This window comes from Lissotriton vulgaris, chromosome 4_1 (assembly GCF_964263255.1).
Source record: "Lissotriton vulgaris chromosome 4_1, aLisVul1.2, whole genome shotgun sequence".
Lineage (NCBI taxonomy): Eukaryota > Metazoa > Chordata > Amphibia > Caudata > Salamandridae > Lissotriton > Lissotriton vulgaris.
Genome location: NC_141691.1, coordinates 1,980,510,501 through 1,980,529,030, shown reverse-complemented (window position 1 = coordinate 1,980,529,030; position 18,530 = coordinate 1,980,510,501). Strand labels below are relative to the sequence as shown.

Sequence of the window (18,530 nt, the reverse complement as noted above, 5' to 3'; positions counted from 1 at the left end):
CGGCCCAAAGCTGAAACTTGCACTCCATGAAAACTTCTCAGAAAACGAGCTGCTCAACGAGGCCCTCTATCGCCTCTGCAACACGTTATGAGACAACTTGCAATTCTAGCATAACCTGATGTGAATACAGAGACTGCAAGCTGCCCAGATGAACAGACTCTGAGGCCCCTATACACATTGTTTTCAGAAGTATAGTGCGATATATATATATATATATATATATATATATATATATATATATATATATATATATATATATATATCCTCTTCAACCGACTGGTTCTCCTTGGTCTTCATGAAGGGAAGGTATGAGCCATTTTTCAGTTGTGCACTCTCCCACATCAGTTATGTTTGGGTTTTATGGATACATGTGCTTAGTCCCTTTAAAACAGATTACATGGTTTTAAACAGTGTACATTCCATTCTGCCGATCATCGGTATATTCCATACCTTCTCCGCTGCTGTCTGTCTTCAGCAACCCCTGCTCAATGCAGACCTTCTTGCACCCCCTACAGCTGCATAATTCTGGAAGCAAAGGGCGAACGGCCACTCTTTCAGTGCCGCTCCTTCTCAGCAATTGATCAAGTTTAATTAACCGGCCTAGTTTTTTCTGGACCTGCTCCATTGCTGCATACAGTTATCCAAGCTCAATCATTATAGTAAAAGAATGGACAACCAGCAGCACGGTGCGCGCCATTAATAAAACAATTTTCAGCATGAAGAGATAAATCACGAGGCACTACTTACTAACTTTCCGACACGATCATTCTTCAGACGGGCCGCACCATGACTCCCTCCGCAGCAAACACCGGCCTGGGCATGATGGGTGGCTCAGCAACTCCAATGGCTGCCCCAGTCTGTGCGGAGGTTTTAGCTGAGCCGCTGGTCGGGTCCGTTGCCGGTTTGAAATAAATAACTATCGCACAACTTTGTCATACTGAGAACAGCGCTGCCATTGCATGCAGCCTGCCACGAGTTTCATTGTACTGTAGCCGCCCCAAACTTCTTAGTTTGCGCTCGCGTGACCATCACTACCAATGTTGATGGCGCCTCTGATGATCTCTTGAATCCCGCTGCTTCTCTGACCTGTCAACCACCTTACCACACTTCCTCTTGGCTCCTCCAGGACGTGACGAGGCACGAAGTCCCAATCTCGGGGGCCCCCACAGTGCCACACAGCTGCAGCAGCCACTGCTGAGGGGAGGCCCCGGCCGCCCTCGGATCTGATGAGCGGCATCTGAAAGCCGGGTCGCAGCAGCAAATGACATGCAGCCAGGCAGCAGTGGAGGCATGATTGTAACATTGTAGCACTCCAGAGCTGAGCAGTCAGTTTTTTAACTATTAAGGTACTGAAGAGAGCGCTGCTTTCAACGCACATCTGTTAGAAGCAGCAGAACCGGGGCACAGAATATGCTACAGGCTCCATCGGCGCACACTGGCACTGCAGTGTAAAAGTGCCAGGATTAAGTGCGGTGACGCGGAACACCACACTGAAATGCATTAGTGTCACACACGATGCGTGATACTTGACAGGCATGCTCTGCTATGGTGCATTTATCGACTACCATTCTGTGAAAGACAGCTCGTACTCTGTCTGTTGATATACCGAAGTTGCATATACGGACTCCACAGCCAATGAGCACTTCAGAATTTTGTGCAGGGCTTTAAGATTGGCAGTGTTACGAGATCACCCAACCCTCACAAAGGATTTACTGAATATGATCAGTTCTACAGCTATAGGATTGGGTGTCATACAACCCAGAAGTACTGTAATTACTGACAAATATCTTCCATTCAAAGAAAGAGAAATAACAGTGAAAGGACATTAGGCTGCATTTACTTACGGTTTTTGTAATTAACGGTAATTGGTCATCTTATATGGTGAACCTGAGAGAATTCCCCATGCAGGTAATTACCCTAATCAATGCTTAAAACAGTTTTATTCTCCTTAGGGGAAATAGTAGTAGGAACGCGTTATTTGGATATTGTTTAATAGAGGACTGTCTTAGGCTGTTTAAATCCTATTGGAATATAACCGTTAATACACAAACCAACTTGAAGAGCCCGTTTCTCACACCTGTATAATACTGAGCACTGCAACTATAGCTATATGTGTTTAATAGGATATATATTGTGATTTCTCATGTTTGAACATGGAAGCCCGTTCAAATGTTGTCTAGCTGCTCCATGGACAGTTCTGATGTCGTGTAAAGTGATTTTAACCTTTGTTTCACTGGCAATTTAGCATTTCATAAGTGTAGGTTGGCTTTGCTCAGTGGTGCCCAGGCAATTCCGAAAGCTGCGTTAATTGTTGTAATAAACTTACTGCAGTATAGTAATGTGCTTCTGCCCAAGAAGGATTATAACCAAAATTCCTAAACGTGGAAGCATCATTGTATTTTACTGGAAAAGGCCATATTAGCAACATTAGAAGTTTGATAGTGTTCTCAGAACACCGTTTAGAAAGAATATGCGAGTAAAACTATACAAATCAGCAGCAATAATCAAGGGTTCTGTGCCTAATTGTACAGTATCTCATATATGTCTTTGTATTTTATATGCAGTATTTGTGTACCACATATCTAGCCAAGCAAGACAATGGAGTGTACTACACTGGACAGTGAACATGTAACATTTTATATTTAACATTTTGATTTGCCACTATCCAGCTTTTAAAAGTGTTTGTCAGCACCGCCGTCTATAAGCATCACTAGAGCAGCCTGCGTTTAAGAGGTTGCCTTAATTGCAGGCCCATAACACACACCTGGTCATGTGAACGATGCGAGATGGACTATAATATTCTTCAGCTTATCCGGTCTTTCTCTTTGTACACATCTTTAACCGCATCGCTGCGGCGGCTTTTCCCGCTGTTTGCGGCATTTTTGAAATTACCGCGTTACATGACGAGCTCAGCTCGTCATCAGCACACGGCAGGTAAGCCTGATGACGAGCTGAGCTCGTCATCAGCATCGAAGTGGTTAAAAGTCTCATTGTCTCAGCCCTGGTCTCTCCTTTCACTTCTTTTTATTCTGTGTGCCTCTTAGTCTTTCCTTGCATCTCAGTCTCTCCTAATCTCAGTGCCAGTCTCTCTTACTCTCCCTTGCTTACATTCTTTTTCATCTCTTTATCTTTAATCCTCCTGTCTCTCCGTTTCTGCGCGGTTGTCCTTTCCATTCTTTGGCAGTCTTTTTGCTGTGTCTCTCCTACCTGCTCTGTATGTTTCAGTCTAGCTGCACCTCTATGTCTACTATCCCTCACTTTTTCTGCCCATTCCTACTCCCCTTTTTTCACTTTCTATTCGTTCCTCCCCCTCTAATGAGCTAGCACAAGAAGGGAAAGGCTTCCTAGTGACTAACCACCCAGGCAGTTTTATAAATCCTCTATTTGGCACGGGTGCCAGAGAAACGTAGCCAAATTGTGATTTGTACAACTCTGAAATTGCATCACTCAAGACATGACTCACCCACCTGCATGACTTAATGTGCAGGATGGAACTCAATAGATGGCACCTCAGGAGCTTTGCAATTTATTTTTTGCGCCTCCAGCTGGTCGCTCCACTCCCGACTCAGTTATTAAAGTGAATAACCAAAGGGAGGGGGAACTGGATACATTTTAAGCCTTAAGTTTCCATCAATTTTCTAGGATGCTGATTTTATGTACTGGCTGCTTTCTCTACAGCTTGCACAATCTTAAGAAATTAAATGTATAGTTGATCTGTGAGGGAGGGTTTAATGGAAATTAGAAACATGGATTGGCAATCCACACCTTCCTGTTCCATTTCATCCACCATGCTTATTTCTGTTTTGCTCTGCTTTCATTGGTTATTTTCTTCTCCTTTTTAGCTCAAGTGCAGACAGCGCATGTACTGTCTGGAAGGCCTGCTGTATTTGCTATAGGATTGTAATCCCGCCTGCTGCTTGCCATTGGTTCAATCCTGCCTCACTCTTCTTTGCTTGTTCCTCATTGGCTGGTGCTCCTGATAGATCACTTTCATTTCTCCCTCGGCAGCACAACCAACTACAGTGTCCTTACCCTGTAAGAGCTTGTGTGCCTTAGGGGACTTCTTGTTTTGTTTGCATTGCTAGTGTTTATTGTGAACAATTTTTCACTGATGGGAATGTGTTTTGAGCGGCTACGTGCCAGCTCTGAACAACTCTTCATATATGCAAATGTGTGACTACGTGCGTGCCTTTATCAAACTGTAATACTAGAAGCTGGTTCCTGGCATACGGTTATTTACGCGTTTGTCTCTTTTTTACTTTTTTTAGGTTTAACTGTTCCTTGGAGAATTATTTAGAGGCGCTATAACAAATATATAGAAGCATTTCACTGCTGACTAACATTTTTTATTTCCTCTGGGACGGCATGTCAGGTTTCGAGGTGGAATGTGTGAGACTTCTCGTGTGTGGCAGTGAATTGTCTTGTACGTGTTTTTCCAGTTATCCTAGTGGCTGAGCTCAGGCCATCCCCCATTCTGTGTCTAAAAGGGGATCAGAGATGAAAGGCTCTAATGAGGTTTCTGATTCCCGCCAATTGATTGGGAATAGAAGTTTTGCCTGGCCTGCATTTTGCTTTTCACCCGAAGTCTATTAGTGGCTGCCATTAATGAAGTTCTCCGTCAACAGCGGGCACACACATAACAAATGCTGCTCTCGCCTTTACCTTTCCATGCATATTTTAATTTCAACACTTGATCTCGCATTACTTTAAAAACAAACTATTTCCCACCAGCATTTGTTGTATGTTTTATCATTCCTCTGAGAGGGGTTTAAATGTGTTCAGGAGGATGTGGGCCCATATTTTTTCATTTCTTCAATGATGCATACTGAATTTTTAAGAAAAGGAATTCCTTTAAGAAACGAAATTCACAAAGGCATTTCTATACATGCATTCTTTAGTTCCGTTCGAGTTCCCTCTTCTAGCTCTTCTCTCTCTTCTCTCTCCCCCACCGCTCTGCATTTCTTCCTGCAGTCCACTATGCAAAGGATGACGTCTTTTTGAACTGGTGAACTAGGCTCTGGTAGTACTGGGCTATAGGGTTGTTTTATTGAAAGCAGAAGCATTGTCACTAAAGTGAAGATAAAAAACTTTAATGCTAGCCAGTGCTCACCTAAAATATCACTTATTACAAGAGAGTCATAGCAAAGTAACATGAAATGATTAAGAGGGGATTTAGCCCAATTTCAGCAATATGGCCTGTATTACAAACAAACGATATTTCCAGTGTTTTATGTAGTGTCTGGAGGCAGATTCAAAGTGTGCACTATTGTCCATCAACTAAGGAACCCAAGGCACAGTCACATACTGTGATGTGCCCAGGACACCATCTTGTTAGCTCTTTAGGTTTTTAAGCAGTGGCGGCTGGTGACATTTGAAAGTGGTGGGGCGTAAACTGATAATCATAGTGCACCGTAGCGAGCGAGCGTAGCGAGCGAGCCCAAACCCCCTAAGGAGGGTTCGGGGGGAATTCCCCCCGAGAAAATTTTGAAAAAAAAGCGGAAAAATGGTGCATTTTCAAGCAAATTTGAGAAAGCAGAAAGGTTAATAAAGCAATTGTGGAAGTGCAGGTATTACATTATTACAGAGATGTCATATAACATAGGTAGCTGCTTATTCAGTATAACCACAGAGCTTCATAACAGACTTATTCCTATAGTAATCTGTTCTCAATCTCACTATGCCAGGATTAAGGCGTTGGATAATTTTTAATGGTGGTGAGGTTCCGTGAATTCTGAACCTGGGTCATAAAGGTCGTGGTTCTGTTACGATTTTGGTAACAGTGAACCGTAAACAGTGAGTTCAGCAAGTATGAGTGTTTTCATCATGTTACACCGATGGATTCACTGTGTATTTGAAGATTTTGTTCTGAACCATGGGTTCCATTTTGTGCATGGCAGCCATTTTGTAGGTGCCCTCACATAGGCTGATGACTTTAGCTGACTGCTGGATGACCTGAGTGAACTGACCCTGTTGCCTGAAGCTGACCTTGTTAGACCAGTTTCTTGCCCAGTAGCTGATCAAGATTAAGGATCAGAGCACAGGAGATTGTAAAGTTTGGTATACACATGCACACCCAGTATCCTACCTCTCATCTGTTTCTGTTCCTTCTTTTTATGACCTGTTTACGATATGGGTTTGTCCAGCTTGTGTAAGAAGGAATGTTGGAGTTTTTGCATGCTTGCAAAAGCTAGGACTGCCCTTTACTTTTGTGCTGAGTCATGTAACCCTAAAACATATAAAAGGCCTCTGTCCTCTGTATTCCTCAGACTACCTCATTCAGTTACTACGGTTTCTGTGTGACGTGGCCTCATTTATTAAATTTAATAAAGATGTTGTTTCATATTTCAGCTTCTGTGCCAAGTTCTTTATTGATATTAGGAAGACCCCTGAGAATGGAGATTTCGGATTTCCTCAGCGCTGCCATTTCTTTAATGGGGCTGTGAAAGTCCCACTGGGGTCCCACTGTGTCTGCCTGTGTGTTTATATTGGTGTATATATATATTAAACACTATTAAAAAAGCAAGCTTGTTTCATCAAAAAACACTCACTTCCTCCTATTTGTGAGAATATTTAAATGAATGGATTAGTACGACTGGCTGCTTCTGGTCACAATGCCTTTGCAATGCAATCACATCGGCCTTGTTTCACTAGATCATGGGTACTCACAAACTTTCTCTCGGGGGCCAAATTTACAGTGTGGTTTGTGTCTGAGGGCCGCACTGGTGGGGGCGGGGTCAGTGGGGGAGGGGGCGGGCTAGAGGGAAAAAAACTGACCATGAGGTTGATCACAGGTCCCTGCAGCGGACGCCTTCGTCCACTGAGCCACCAGACCCGGCATACACACATTTCTCTCTCTCTCTCTCATTCTTTCTCTGTCACTCTCTCGCTCTCTGTCTCCCTCCCTCCCTCTCTCTCTCCCTCCCTCTCTCCCTCTCCCTCTCCCTCTCCCTCTCCCTCTCTCCCTCTCTCTACCTCTCTCTCTCCCTCTGTGTCCCTCTGCCTCACTCACTCTGACTGTCTCACTCACTCTGACTGTCTCACTCTCTCTGTCTCCCTCTCTCTGTCTCCCTCTCTGTTTCCCTCTCCCTCTGTTTCCCTCTCCCTCTCTCTGTTTCCCTCTACTTTCCTCTATTTCTTTCTCCCTCTCTATCCTTCCCTCTTCCTCCTTCCCTCTTCCTCCTTCCCTCTCTTTCCTTTACCCTCCTTACCTCTCCCTCCCTCTCCTTCCCTCTCTGTCTCCCTCTTTCTCCTTCCCCCTCCCTCACTCTGATGTCTCCCTCACTCTGATGTCTCCCTCACTCTGATGTCTCCCTCACTCTGATGTCTCCCTCACTCTGATGTCTCCCTCACTCTGATGTCTCCCTCACTCTGATGTCTCCCTCACTCTGATGTCTCCCTCACTCACTCTGAGGGCTCCCTCACTCACTCTGAGGGCTCCCTCACTCACTCTGAGGTCTCCCTCACTTGCTCTGTCTCCCTCCCTCGCTCTTTCTTTCCCTCGCTCTCCCTCTGTCTGCTCTGTCTCCCTCCCTCGCTCTTTATTTCCCTCGCTCTCCCTCTGTCTGCCTGTCTCCATCCCTCGCCCTCCCTCTGTCTGCCTGACTCCCTCCCTCGCTCTCCCTATGTCTCCCTCGCTATGCCTCCCTCGCTCTCCCTCACTCTGCTTCCCTCGCTCTCCCGCTGTCTCCCTCGCTCTCCCTCTGTCTGCCTCTGTCTCCCTCCCTCGCTCTCCCTCTGTCTGCCTGTCTCCCTCCCTCCCTCTCCCTTTAGCTGCCTCTGTCTCCCTCTCCCTATGTCTCCCGCGCTATACCTCCCTCGCTCTCCCTCCGTCTCCCTCGGTCTCCCTCGCTCTCTCTAACTCTGCCTCCCTCGCTCTCCCTCTGTCTCCCTTGCTCTCCCTCCCTCTGCCTCCCTTGCTCTCCCTCTGTCTGCCTGTCTCCCTCCCTCGCTCTACCTCTGTCTGCATGTCTCCCTCCCTCACTCTCCCTCGCTCTCCCTGTCTGCCTCAGTCTCCCTCGCTCTCCCTCGCGCTGCCTCCCTCGCTCTCCCTCTGTCAGCCTCTGTCTCTCTCCCTCGCTCCCCCTCTGTCTGTCTCCCTCCCTCCCTCGCTCTCGCTCTGTCTGTCTGTCTCTGTCTCCTTCCTCCCTCCCTCTCCCTCTTCATCTCATCATGCCTGTGTGTGCCCGGGCTGACACAGGTTCTGGGCACACACACACTCAGCCAGCCAGCCGCACCCGAGCACTTCACACCTCTTTACGAGACCATTTGCATGCTAATGAGGCTTTGTTCAGCTCCTAGGCCCCTGCAGCCCCACTCTGACGGAAATCGCCCGGCCCTCACAGAGAGTCTCTGCATCGCGCTGCCGCAGGGGTGTTTGCTGAGATTCTTAAAAAAAAAAAAAAAAAACACGGGTACGATGTCTCGGCGGGCCGCCAGGGAAGGCTTGCCGGGCCGGCCCTGGCCCGCGGGCCGTACTATGAGTACCCGTGCACTAGATGAACCTATGGTCATGGACTCCAATTGCAGTGGCGTCACTCAGTCTTTAATCCTTCATAAATCAGCAAAACAAGCATAAGTGCAGGAACACAACGAGTCAGTTATCACCGCAAACTTACTTCATGTTCTATACAGTTTCAAAGTCGCTCTCATTGCAACATCCTTTCACATTTACTCAGTCCGACAGTAATCTGCACCTTTCATTCTTGGATGCATAGTCTCCTCGTCTACCCAGGTTTCAGACTACGAATCACCACAAAGTGAGCTGGAACTGGGGAGACAGCTAACGGAAAAGGAATGGGGCAAGATATATTTCAGAGCTAGATAATTGAGAATACTGAAATATACTAAAAATACTGTAATACTGAATATTTAAAATAAATATTTCATTTCAGAACCGGAGTGTTGGACTTGGACCCCTGAGCCCGTAATATAAGCACACTGTGACTCACTGCACAAGAGCACGTTGCAACTTACTTGGCCTGATATATTTTTAAAAGGGCTGCGATCAGTCTCTTAGACAACTTGGAGGCAAAATTAACAAGCATTGAAATGCAATAGGTCGCGCCTTTGATTAAGTTAAAGCCATTTGCTTTGCTAATGGTATTTTATAGCAAAGCAAATGGCTTTAACTTAATCAAAGGCCTATATTAATGCTGCTGTGCAAGCTGCAAGGGTGTACAGTGCGCCCCTCTATTAATTTTACATGTAAGGTAATGAAGGATTATAATGCTGCCTTGCATGCTGTGCTGTAGTACACACTGCTTCTTCATCAATATAAAAGTTAAACTAATGGATGAATGATTATTAATGCTGCTCTGCAAGCAATGGAGGGCCCCTCCAATAATATTCCGATGGGGCGTGTGGGGAATCGAGATATGGTAGGGTGCCATGCTGAGGCATGGTAAGCTGAGAGTGTGGTGAGAGAGAGTCTGAGCCAGGGAGTGTGAGTATTTGTGGAGGCGAAACTGCCTGTAAGAGAATGGAGCAGTGTCTGAAAGCATGTGTGAAAGAGAAATGTGTGTGTGCAAGAATGTGTGTGTGATAGGCTATTTTAGAAAAAGTTTGAGTGTGTGTGAGTGCTCATGCAAAAACTGCGGAACCGCCTCACCATACACATGCACCCCAATGCTGCTAAGTCATAGCCGTCCACCCCCTCACAAGATAGTTGTAATGCTCCTTGGTTAAGAGTGGGCGGCAGTTACAAGTCGTTGGCGCCACTTCTGGAGTCTTAGCTGAGGAGCCAATAATCCTGTATTAGCAGGTGCTCAGTATCTGCCCCAAGGGGTGGCAGTACTTTAATTATTAAAGTACTGCCACCTCTAAGGGCAGATACTGAGCACCTGCTGTAGGGCGCTGCTGTCACCATTTCACAAGACCTGGCGTGGTTATCAGGGGGCAAGGGTCAGGGAGTGGGGGTAGTCGAAGGGCAAGATGCACTGACAGTGCACACAAGGGTGTTCAGCTGTCCTCTCAGCCTTCTGCACTGCATGGTTGGAAACATAGTATCACTGAGAAGAAAAGAAAAACGAAGGAGCACTGATAATAAGTATTAAAGATGAAATGTTGAGCAGTGAAGGTGAGGGGTGTGAGGCACACGCATCTCATTGGACAGACTCTACTGAACTAATACCTGCTTAATAGCATGTATATGAGATTGGGCTCAATTCGGTTTTTCCCCACTGATTTTCTGTTCCAAATGTAATTATCCGAACTTGTTTAATTCTGTGTTCAATGAATACCAGGTGTTGTTATTGCCCTTATGTTCATTCATATATAATGACTCACAATACCATGCCCCTGTTGCCGCTAATGGAGAACCACAATCTATTAATATTAAGTGTCATATTGCTTTCCTAACAGTCAAATCATGAAGGAGATTCTGCCTCACAACGCAATACTTGACTTAGGTAATTAGTTCCTCTGTGACCTAAAACACGGTCATTTAAATATTGGCTCTTGGGGTTGGGGGGCGATGAAGGGATCTCTTCAGTTTTGCTATTCTGATGATTAAAATGCTGCTGTCACAAGTGTCATCTTCTCAACATTCTCTCGAGCTCTTACGTCACCACATCGTTAGAAGGGGTATGAGCATTCTCACGAATTATCCCTGAGCGTGCAACATTTCTTTTAATATTGTCACATAACGATACGAAAAGAAAGGCACGCACGCCGCCAGCTGCACCTCGCATAAACCTAAAGCGTTTCCCAGACTTGACCGGTGGTGGTGGATGTGTTGTGTAGGTACAGCCCCCCCACCCCTTCTGTCCGTATTGGCCAGGCCACATCTGGTAACAGCAGCTCGTGGCTTTGCCATTCAGTCTAAAAAACCACAAAGTGACCTGCCTTGAGAAAGCCTGGCCGAGACACCCGGTCAACCAATGCCTGCTGTCAGTAACAAACTCGCCCCAGTCACGCAAAATACTGCCTGCTGTCGGGGTGGATTATAACAGTCTTTTAAATGTATGCCGCCGGTATTGCATACCGTCGAAGGTATTAGGCCAGCAGCACGTTATCCTTTCATTGCACTTGTCACGAAATTCACCAGTGACCCTAACATGGACAAGTGTATGTTAAGGGGCAGATGTGATAAATAAAGGCGGGGGCTTACCGTGCGTGTTCCAGTGTGGTATTGCCCTGGCCCAGTGCTCGCTCAGAAAAATCCCTGGATCATTCATCGGCACGAAGCGAGGGAATCGCCTCCTGCAACTCCACCCCACCCCTTCCCAGGTCATCAGAGGGTGGGGTCAGTGACGCTTACCGACCCCACCTCATCCTATGACGACATGGGAAAGGTTGGGACGGTGATGCAGTCTCAGCAATGATTGACAAGAAGCTCCGGGAAGTACAGGGCTGATGCCCTGCACGCCCGGGCTGCTTCTAAAATGTGGCGCTGCTGCGCGTCATAATTGGGTGGTCCCAGAGGACCCTAATTACAGCCGACCAGGGCCTGCGCTAGGTCCGCCCTGCGTAGCCAAAAAAACTAAGAAAAGTTTGTCGGGCACATGCGCACAGCGTGCATGTGTCACACTGGAAAATGGCCTGGTTGCCTGACCCTGCAGTTTGTGAGAGTCAGAGTGATAGAAAGGTAGGCACGGCCGCACGGAGGAACTGATTTGTTTTGTTAGGCATGTGGATGGATGGTAATTGCTTTTGCTTTAAGCAGTTAAAACATCCACATGCTTCACAAAATTAGGAGGGCGGAGCCCCGACGCCCAGGCACAGGAACCGCCACTGCCCACTCTAATCCAATATACCCCACTCCACTTAACTATAATCTACCACAATGAACTCCAATCTACCATACTCCAATCCACCTAACCTAGTCCACTCCAATGTACTCCACTCCACCCTAATCTACCCCACTCTACTTCACTTCAATCTACCCCACTCTACTACACTGCAATCTACCCCACTCTACTACACTGCAATCTACCGTACTGCAATCCACCCAATCTACCGTACTGCAATCCACCCAATCTACCCCACTCTACTCCACTCCAATCTAGCATGCTCCACGCTACTTCCACTCTACCCGACTCAACCTCACTACAATCCATCCCACTCCAATCTACCACACTTCGCTCCAATCTAACCCATGTCACCCCAATCCACCCCACTCCAGTGTATCCCAATCTACTCCACTACAATCTACTTCACTTCATTCTACTCTGCTCCACGCTACCCCACTTCACCCCACTCCAACCTACCCTACTCCATTCCACTCCAATCGATCCCAGTTCAAACTACCCCACTCCAATCTAGATGAGTCTACCCTACTCCACCCTACCCACTTCATTACAATCTACTCTACTTTAGTCCACTCAATCTACCCCACTCCAAGTACCCCACTCCAATCTGATCTGCCCCACTCACCCCACCCCACTTCACTCCTCTCCAATCCACCCCACGTCACTCTTCCCCAATCTACCCCATTCTAATCTACCCTTATACACCTCACTCCACTCTTCCCCAATCTACCCAGATCTAATGCACTCATAACTACATCAATCCACCCTAATCTACCCCTCTCTACCCCAATCCAACAACATTGACCCCACTCCACTCCAATCTACCCCACTCCGCTCCAATCCACCCCACTCTACACCACTACAATCTACCCCAATCTGCCCCACTTCAGTCTGCCCCACTCTACCCTAATATACCTCACTCCAGTCTACCCCACTGTACTCTAAACCAATGTACCCACCCTACACTACTTCAATCTACCCCACTCTACTTTAGACCAATCTACCCCACTCCACGCTACTCCAATCTACCCCATTTCACTCTACCCCAATTTACCCCATTCCAGTCTTCCCCACCCGACGCCACTTACGTTTAGCCATGCTGAACTGCAGCCACACTGGTGTACAACATGACTAACAACATTGCAAAGCCAATAATTCTTGCATAGGCAAGACCTATTGGTTTTGCCAATGATTATTTCCTTGTGCTACCTAAATGGTAAATAATGACTGTCAGAAGAACTTAAAATCAGGAGGTGTTTGTGTTAGTGATCGAAGAGTATGTGACAGGCCCTTGTGACCTCGCACCCAGAATAGCAGCGCCAGTTCCTACAAGTCAACATTTATGTTATATCACGAGCAATGGGCCTTAACTGATTTTTTAAGGCGACACAAATCAATACCAGCCGACTCTCAGGATTCAGAATGACTTGCCCCCGAAACAATCAGAAAGCCAAGGCTCTAGAAAGGTTTCGCAACCCAGTGAATCCACATTTAGGACTGGAGATCCATATTACAGACAGTGTGATATCAGCTGCCAAAGCTATTGAAAAATAAAACCCTGTCACCTGGGATCAGATTTCAGACAGCAATTCAAGCCCTGGCCTCTCAATTGGATATTGGCAATGATCTGTTCGCAGACAGCCTTGTATTTACTTGAGCCCGATTGTGGGGCCGTTTGCATGCTGCAGCTCATCTCATTAAAGGACCAAAGTCATTTGACCAGATCACCTCACGCTAAATGATCTGCACTATCTACCCTTGAAGATCTGTACCATCTTCATGACCTACCCTATCACTCGCAAGGTTGGCATGATCAACACACCACCTTACCTAACAGAAATACCTATGATCTTCTGAAGCTTCTGCAGTCCAAGAAGACAGATATTGGTGGACTGGAAGTCAAGAAGAGCAGAAAAGGGAAACCATGGAAACATGCCACATGTTAGAATTGCTTCATTGCTCATGCACTGTGGAAGATAAGGGATACCCTCACCCCATTCTAGGAACTCCACACAAGTTAAGAATTCCAGTCCTAGAGCCCTATGACGTGATCTAAAGAGGCACCTCATCCAACGCGCAACACCCATCCTATTATATTCCATTTATGTACAAAATTCCCTATTCTTTCCTGCTATCTTGAATCCCTATCTCTTGTTCCAACCAGGTTCCAACTATGTAAGTAGCATGTTTACATCCCACAAACATAATGTGAGCGAGATAGGGGCAATGAAGACATCTTGATGGCAGGCCTCCCTTTCACACGGGGTATACTAAAAAGCACTGATAGCTAGAGCCTGGGTCCCTAGTGATGAGACTCCAAGAAGTTGCCTTCCCAGTACAATGCATGAGCATATCAGCCAGTCCTCTTTTTCTTTGACTTAATGGACTTGTATACCTGTTTACCCTGTTCGGGACTGTAAGTACCAGAATGGGAAGAGAGAAAACTGGACAGGGTGAGCTAGTCAAAACAGGAAATGTGGGAGCTCGCTACTTCTCGTGAGAGTTAATTTGTGTACTAATTTCTTATTTTAAGACATGAGTTAGTCTTGCTCTTGAAGACACTCAGCACAGAATCATAAATCAGAGTAAGTTTAGTCATGGAGGGTGTTCCCTTTAATCTCAAACATCGCCTAATATATTGCTTGCTTGGGATACACCCCAAGTTAGTTCATATTTTCTCGGTATTACATATTTTAAGACCCTCAGGACAGCCAATGTGCGTAGAGAAGAAACAAAACCCTGCTGCTAAGGATGCGACTGATATTTTATTGTTTAAATACATTTTTTATTATGCTGATAAATAGCCCGTTTAACCCCTCTTCCTGCTTGGTATTGTTATTAATAACTCTTGAACACCTCCGTTTGCGCTTTATTCCTCTCCCAACCCTTGCTTCTCAATACTGCCCGCCGTCCCTCTGTTCATTTAAAATATATATATATGTATATATTCAGAGGGCCCGTCAGCTGTGAAATAGTGCTGGGCCACCAGTAACGTTTTTGAGCTTTGCACTACTTTCTTAATCATTTTTGTAGTATTTAAATTTACCGATCTAACATTGTAGTTGCCAATTTGCCATCAAATGCATTCATATGCATCATTATGCGTGTGCACAAATGTGATTACAAAAAAGCATTAGCAAATCTTCATTTGAAAGCCAAGACACATTGACTTTGCCAATGCTTTTTATCTATGCAATGAATGAAAAGTTTATGATAACAGCAATAACAGTCTTTTAAATGTATGCCGCCGGTATTGCATACCGTCGAAGGTATTAGGCCAGCAGCACGTTATCCTTTCATTGCACTTGTCACGAAATTCACCAGTGACCCTAACATGGACAAGTGTATGTTAAGGGGCAGATGTGATAAATAAAGGCGGGGGCTTACCGTGCGTGTTCCAGTGTGGTATTGCCCTGGCCCAGTGCTCGCTCAGAAAAATCCCTGGATCATTCATCGGCACGAAGCGAGGGAATCCCAAGCAGCCTCCTGCAACTCCACCCCACCCCTTCCCAGGTCATCAGAGGGTGGGGTCAGTGACGCTTACCGACCCCACCTCATCCTATGACGACATGGGAAAGGGTGGGACGGTGATGCAGTCTCAGCAATGATTGACAAGAAGCTCCGGGAAGTACAGGGCTGATGCCCTGCACGCCCGGGCTGCTTCTAAAATGTGGCGCTGCTGCGCGTCATAATTGGGTGGTCCCAGAGGACCCTAATTACAGCAGACCAGGGCCTGCGCTAGGTCCGCCCTGCGTAGCCAAAAAAACTAAGAAAAGTTTGTCGGGCACATGCGCACAGCGTGCATGTGTCACACTGGAAAATGGCCTGGTTGCCTGACCCTGCAGTTTGTGAGAGTCAGAGTGATAGAAAGGTAGTAGGCACGGCCGCACGGAGGAACTGATTTGTTTTGTTAGGCATGTGGATGGATGGTAATTGCTTTTGCTTTAAGCAGTTAAAACATCCACATGCTTCACAAAATTAGGAGGGCGGAGCCCCGACGCCCAGGCACAGGAACCGCCCCTGTTTTTAAGTATACAATTCAAATAAGAGCTATTGGGGTCCCCTTTTCTATCTGCTCAAGTAATTTTTGGGCAGCTTTTTATAGCACAAACCTCACACGAGGACATTACAGAGCTTTACATTAGAAACTGACTTCTGGGTTTATGAACCACACGAAGATTGTGACTTGGCTAGAATCGCAGAGTGCTCATCTGAGATTTAGATGCAAACGTAATTTCCCAGTTTCAATGTCGGCAGATCGGGCCATTAGGCTACATCTCCTACAGCAAAAAACAAATGCAAACACAATTGTTCCATATTTAGTGTAAACCATCACTTCATAAACACCAAAGGACAACGAACACGTTTTCCTTTAAATAACTCCACTGCAAACAAGCATTTGAATGAAATAGGTCTTTCATTTTCATTACTAAAAGTTTGAGCTAATGGCGTGGCATTATTATTATTAGCAATGCCAATAGCTCATACTCACAAATGCGAATCCTATTGCATTATAAATGCGTGTTATGTTTATTTTTCTCGATTTCCTGCTTTCTTTAATTTGTTAATCTTCTGAACAGTTTTGCTTTCTCTACTTCTTCTCTTTTTGATCATTCTATCTTTATTGCGCGGTTTCCATTTTCTCCTGTATTTTCTTTTTACCCGGGTTGTTCCCCTTCTTCATATTCGTTCCATCTCCAGTTCATTTTCCTACTTTCTCTTTCATCCTTTCTGTTTCATTTTCTTTTCTCTTTTACTCCTTTGGTTAGGGAAAAACATTGTCATTTACAACACCAGTACCTTTAAAACTCACAAAAGTGAGACCAATTTGCAGTGCAAATGCTTATTATGCTACTGAAGCTGAGCTTCATTCTTACCTTGCGTTTGCAAAGGTGCTGTACTATCTTGTCCGGAGAGCCGTCCAGAATGTGCTGGCGGCTGAGCACTACAGCGCACACACGGCCATCCTTGGGGCTCACGAAGCGCTGCTCCACGAAGAAGGCGCGCTCGTCCCAGCAGAGCAGGCGCGTGCGCACCTCGAAAGGTTCGAACACTCGCAGGGAGCGTCGGAAGCGCGTGGCGCAAGAGGCCATGACCATGCCGGCGCCCAGCGCGTGCAGCGCCCCGAAGATTCCGCAGCGCGTGAAGTGCGAGAAACGCGCGAAGTCCGCCTCGCGCAGGTAGCGACTGTTGTTCATATGAAGCAGGAAGTCTAGGTCCGTGGGCATCACCCGACCATGCACTGTCTGCTCCTGCAGCAGGTCCCGCACCACAGGCTGAAGCCGGGCTCTAAGCACAGAAAATGGGGTCCGTAGCCAAGACCAGCCGTCCAGCAGGCAGAAGAAGCCGGCCAAGCAGAAGCCCACAATTAACCACATGCTTCGTCCTGCACAGACGCTTCCTGCCTGCCGCTCGAGATCACCTTTGACAGCTGAGTATCACTATCTTGCTGGAAAAAAAAGAAGCACAACTTGCTGTAAAAAGAACCCGAATTCAAATACAGCCCTCAAAAGGACGAGAGCATATTTATCTTTCAAAAGTTTAATGTCGAGAAATATAATTAAAGTGCTGGAAAGGAAGAAATATTCAGTAAACTCATAAAAGGATGTGGGAGGGGATGTGGGAGGGGATGCGGGAGGGGGGGGCGTAAGAAGATTGAATCTACGGTCGGGCATTTCAGCAGAAAAGGATCTCGGCCACCGGACGCTGTTCAATGACAGCCTGTGAATTATGTCTTGTCTTTTAGGTAGGCAAAGCTTTCTGGCTGTGAAAAACGTATTGTGTTTTACCCAAAGTTTACAGCATCGCTGCCAAGGTTTCTGATTGCGTTATGTGTGACATTTTCATAATTTCATAGTAATTATGAGTGACATTCAACGGCTATGAGGGACACTTTCTCGTGAGCAAAATCAGACAATAAAGAGTAGGAAAAATTATAAATTTAAGAAATTACATCCATTTGAGCCACGAGAAACTCTGAGCAGACCTTAAAACTGCTGCAAACTAACATAAATGTAAGGGCACTAACCTAGAGCCAAGGCTTTAAGTGGGGAAAAAAACTGGGGTGCTCCGAAAGGGGTGGAATAAACCTTGAAGGGGTATAGCCTATCTAAGTAGGGGTGTGGTCTAAATAAAGATAACTAGTGTAGCATTACCCCCTTCTCTGACAACCCGTCAGCTCTAGGACTCCTCAGAGCCCCCGCCCCCTCTTTGCGGCAGCCCAGGCTGAGACAGCTTCCCGGGCGCACACACAGCTGCACCCGAGTACTTCACAGGTCTTTGAAAGACCATTTGCATGTTAATGATTCTTTGTCGTTTTTTCACCCCTTCTGTAAAGCCCCTGCATCTCCACACTTCCTACTACTGTGAACACGGGTATTTTGTTCAACAGTGCAAATGCTCCCTCCTCCCCTTCGTCGCCTCGTGGGTATGTGTAGGAAAGTGGCTATTTATATACTGGACCAAAATAAGGTACATTGTGTATAGAGTTTGTTGTACACACTCAGTCAGCAAATGGTCTCACACACTCAAGAACTGAACTCTAGGCCAATGGTTTTGTACCAAAAGATATTGTTGTTTTATTTTAGAACCAACAAGGCATCAAAATATACTTTCTCAGGATGAGTTACTTTAGTTAAATACTTTTCAAATAGGCAATAGACTTTTTGAATGCAATAGTTACAGTTTGTTGCAATAGGCAACACAATTTCAAATACAATGCAACATTGGAATTTCTGGTTAAATGCAATTAGTTTCTTTGTAGATTACTTTTCTAACCACAGG

General features: G+C 46.0%; 1 protein-coding gene across 1 annotated transcript in view; it reads right to left on the bottom strand.

Annotated features, from left to right (window-relative positions):
- The window catches only part of THEM6 (thioesterase superfamily member 6), a 99,092-nt gene extending 81,908 nt beyond the window's left edge, over window positions 1-17,184 (bottom strand). Inside the window, exon 1 of the mRNA XM_086966293.1 lies at window positions 16,625-17,184. Coding sequence (XP_086822419.1) covers window positions 16,625-17,125 — 501 coding nt within the window. The 5' untranslated portion in view covers window positions 17,126-17,184. The remainder of the gene's footprint in view (window positions 1-16,624) is intronic.
- Window positions 17,185-18,530: the final 1,346 nt, after the last annotated feature.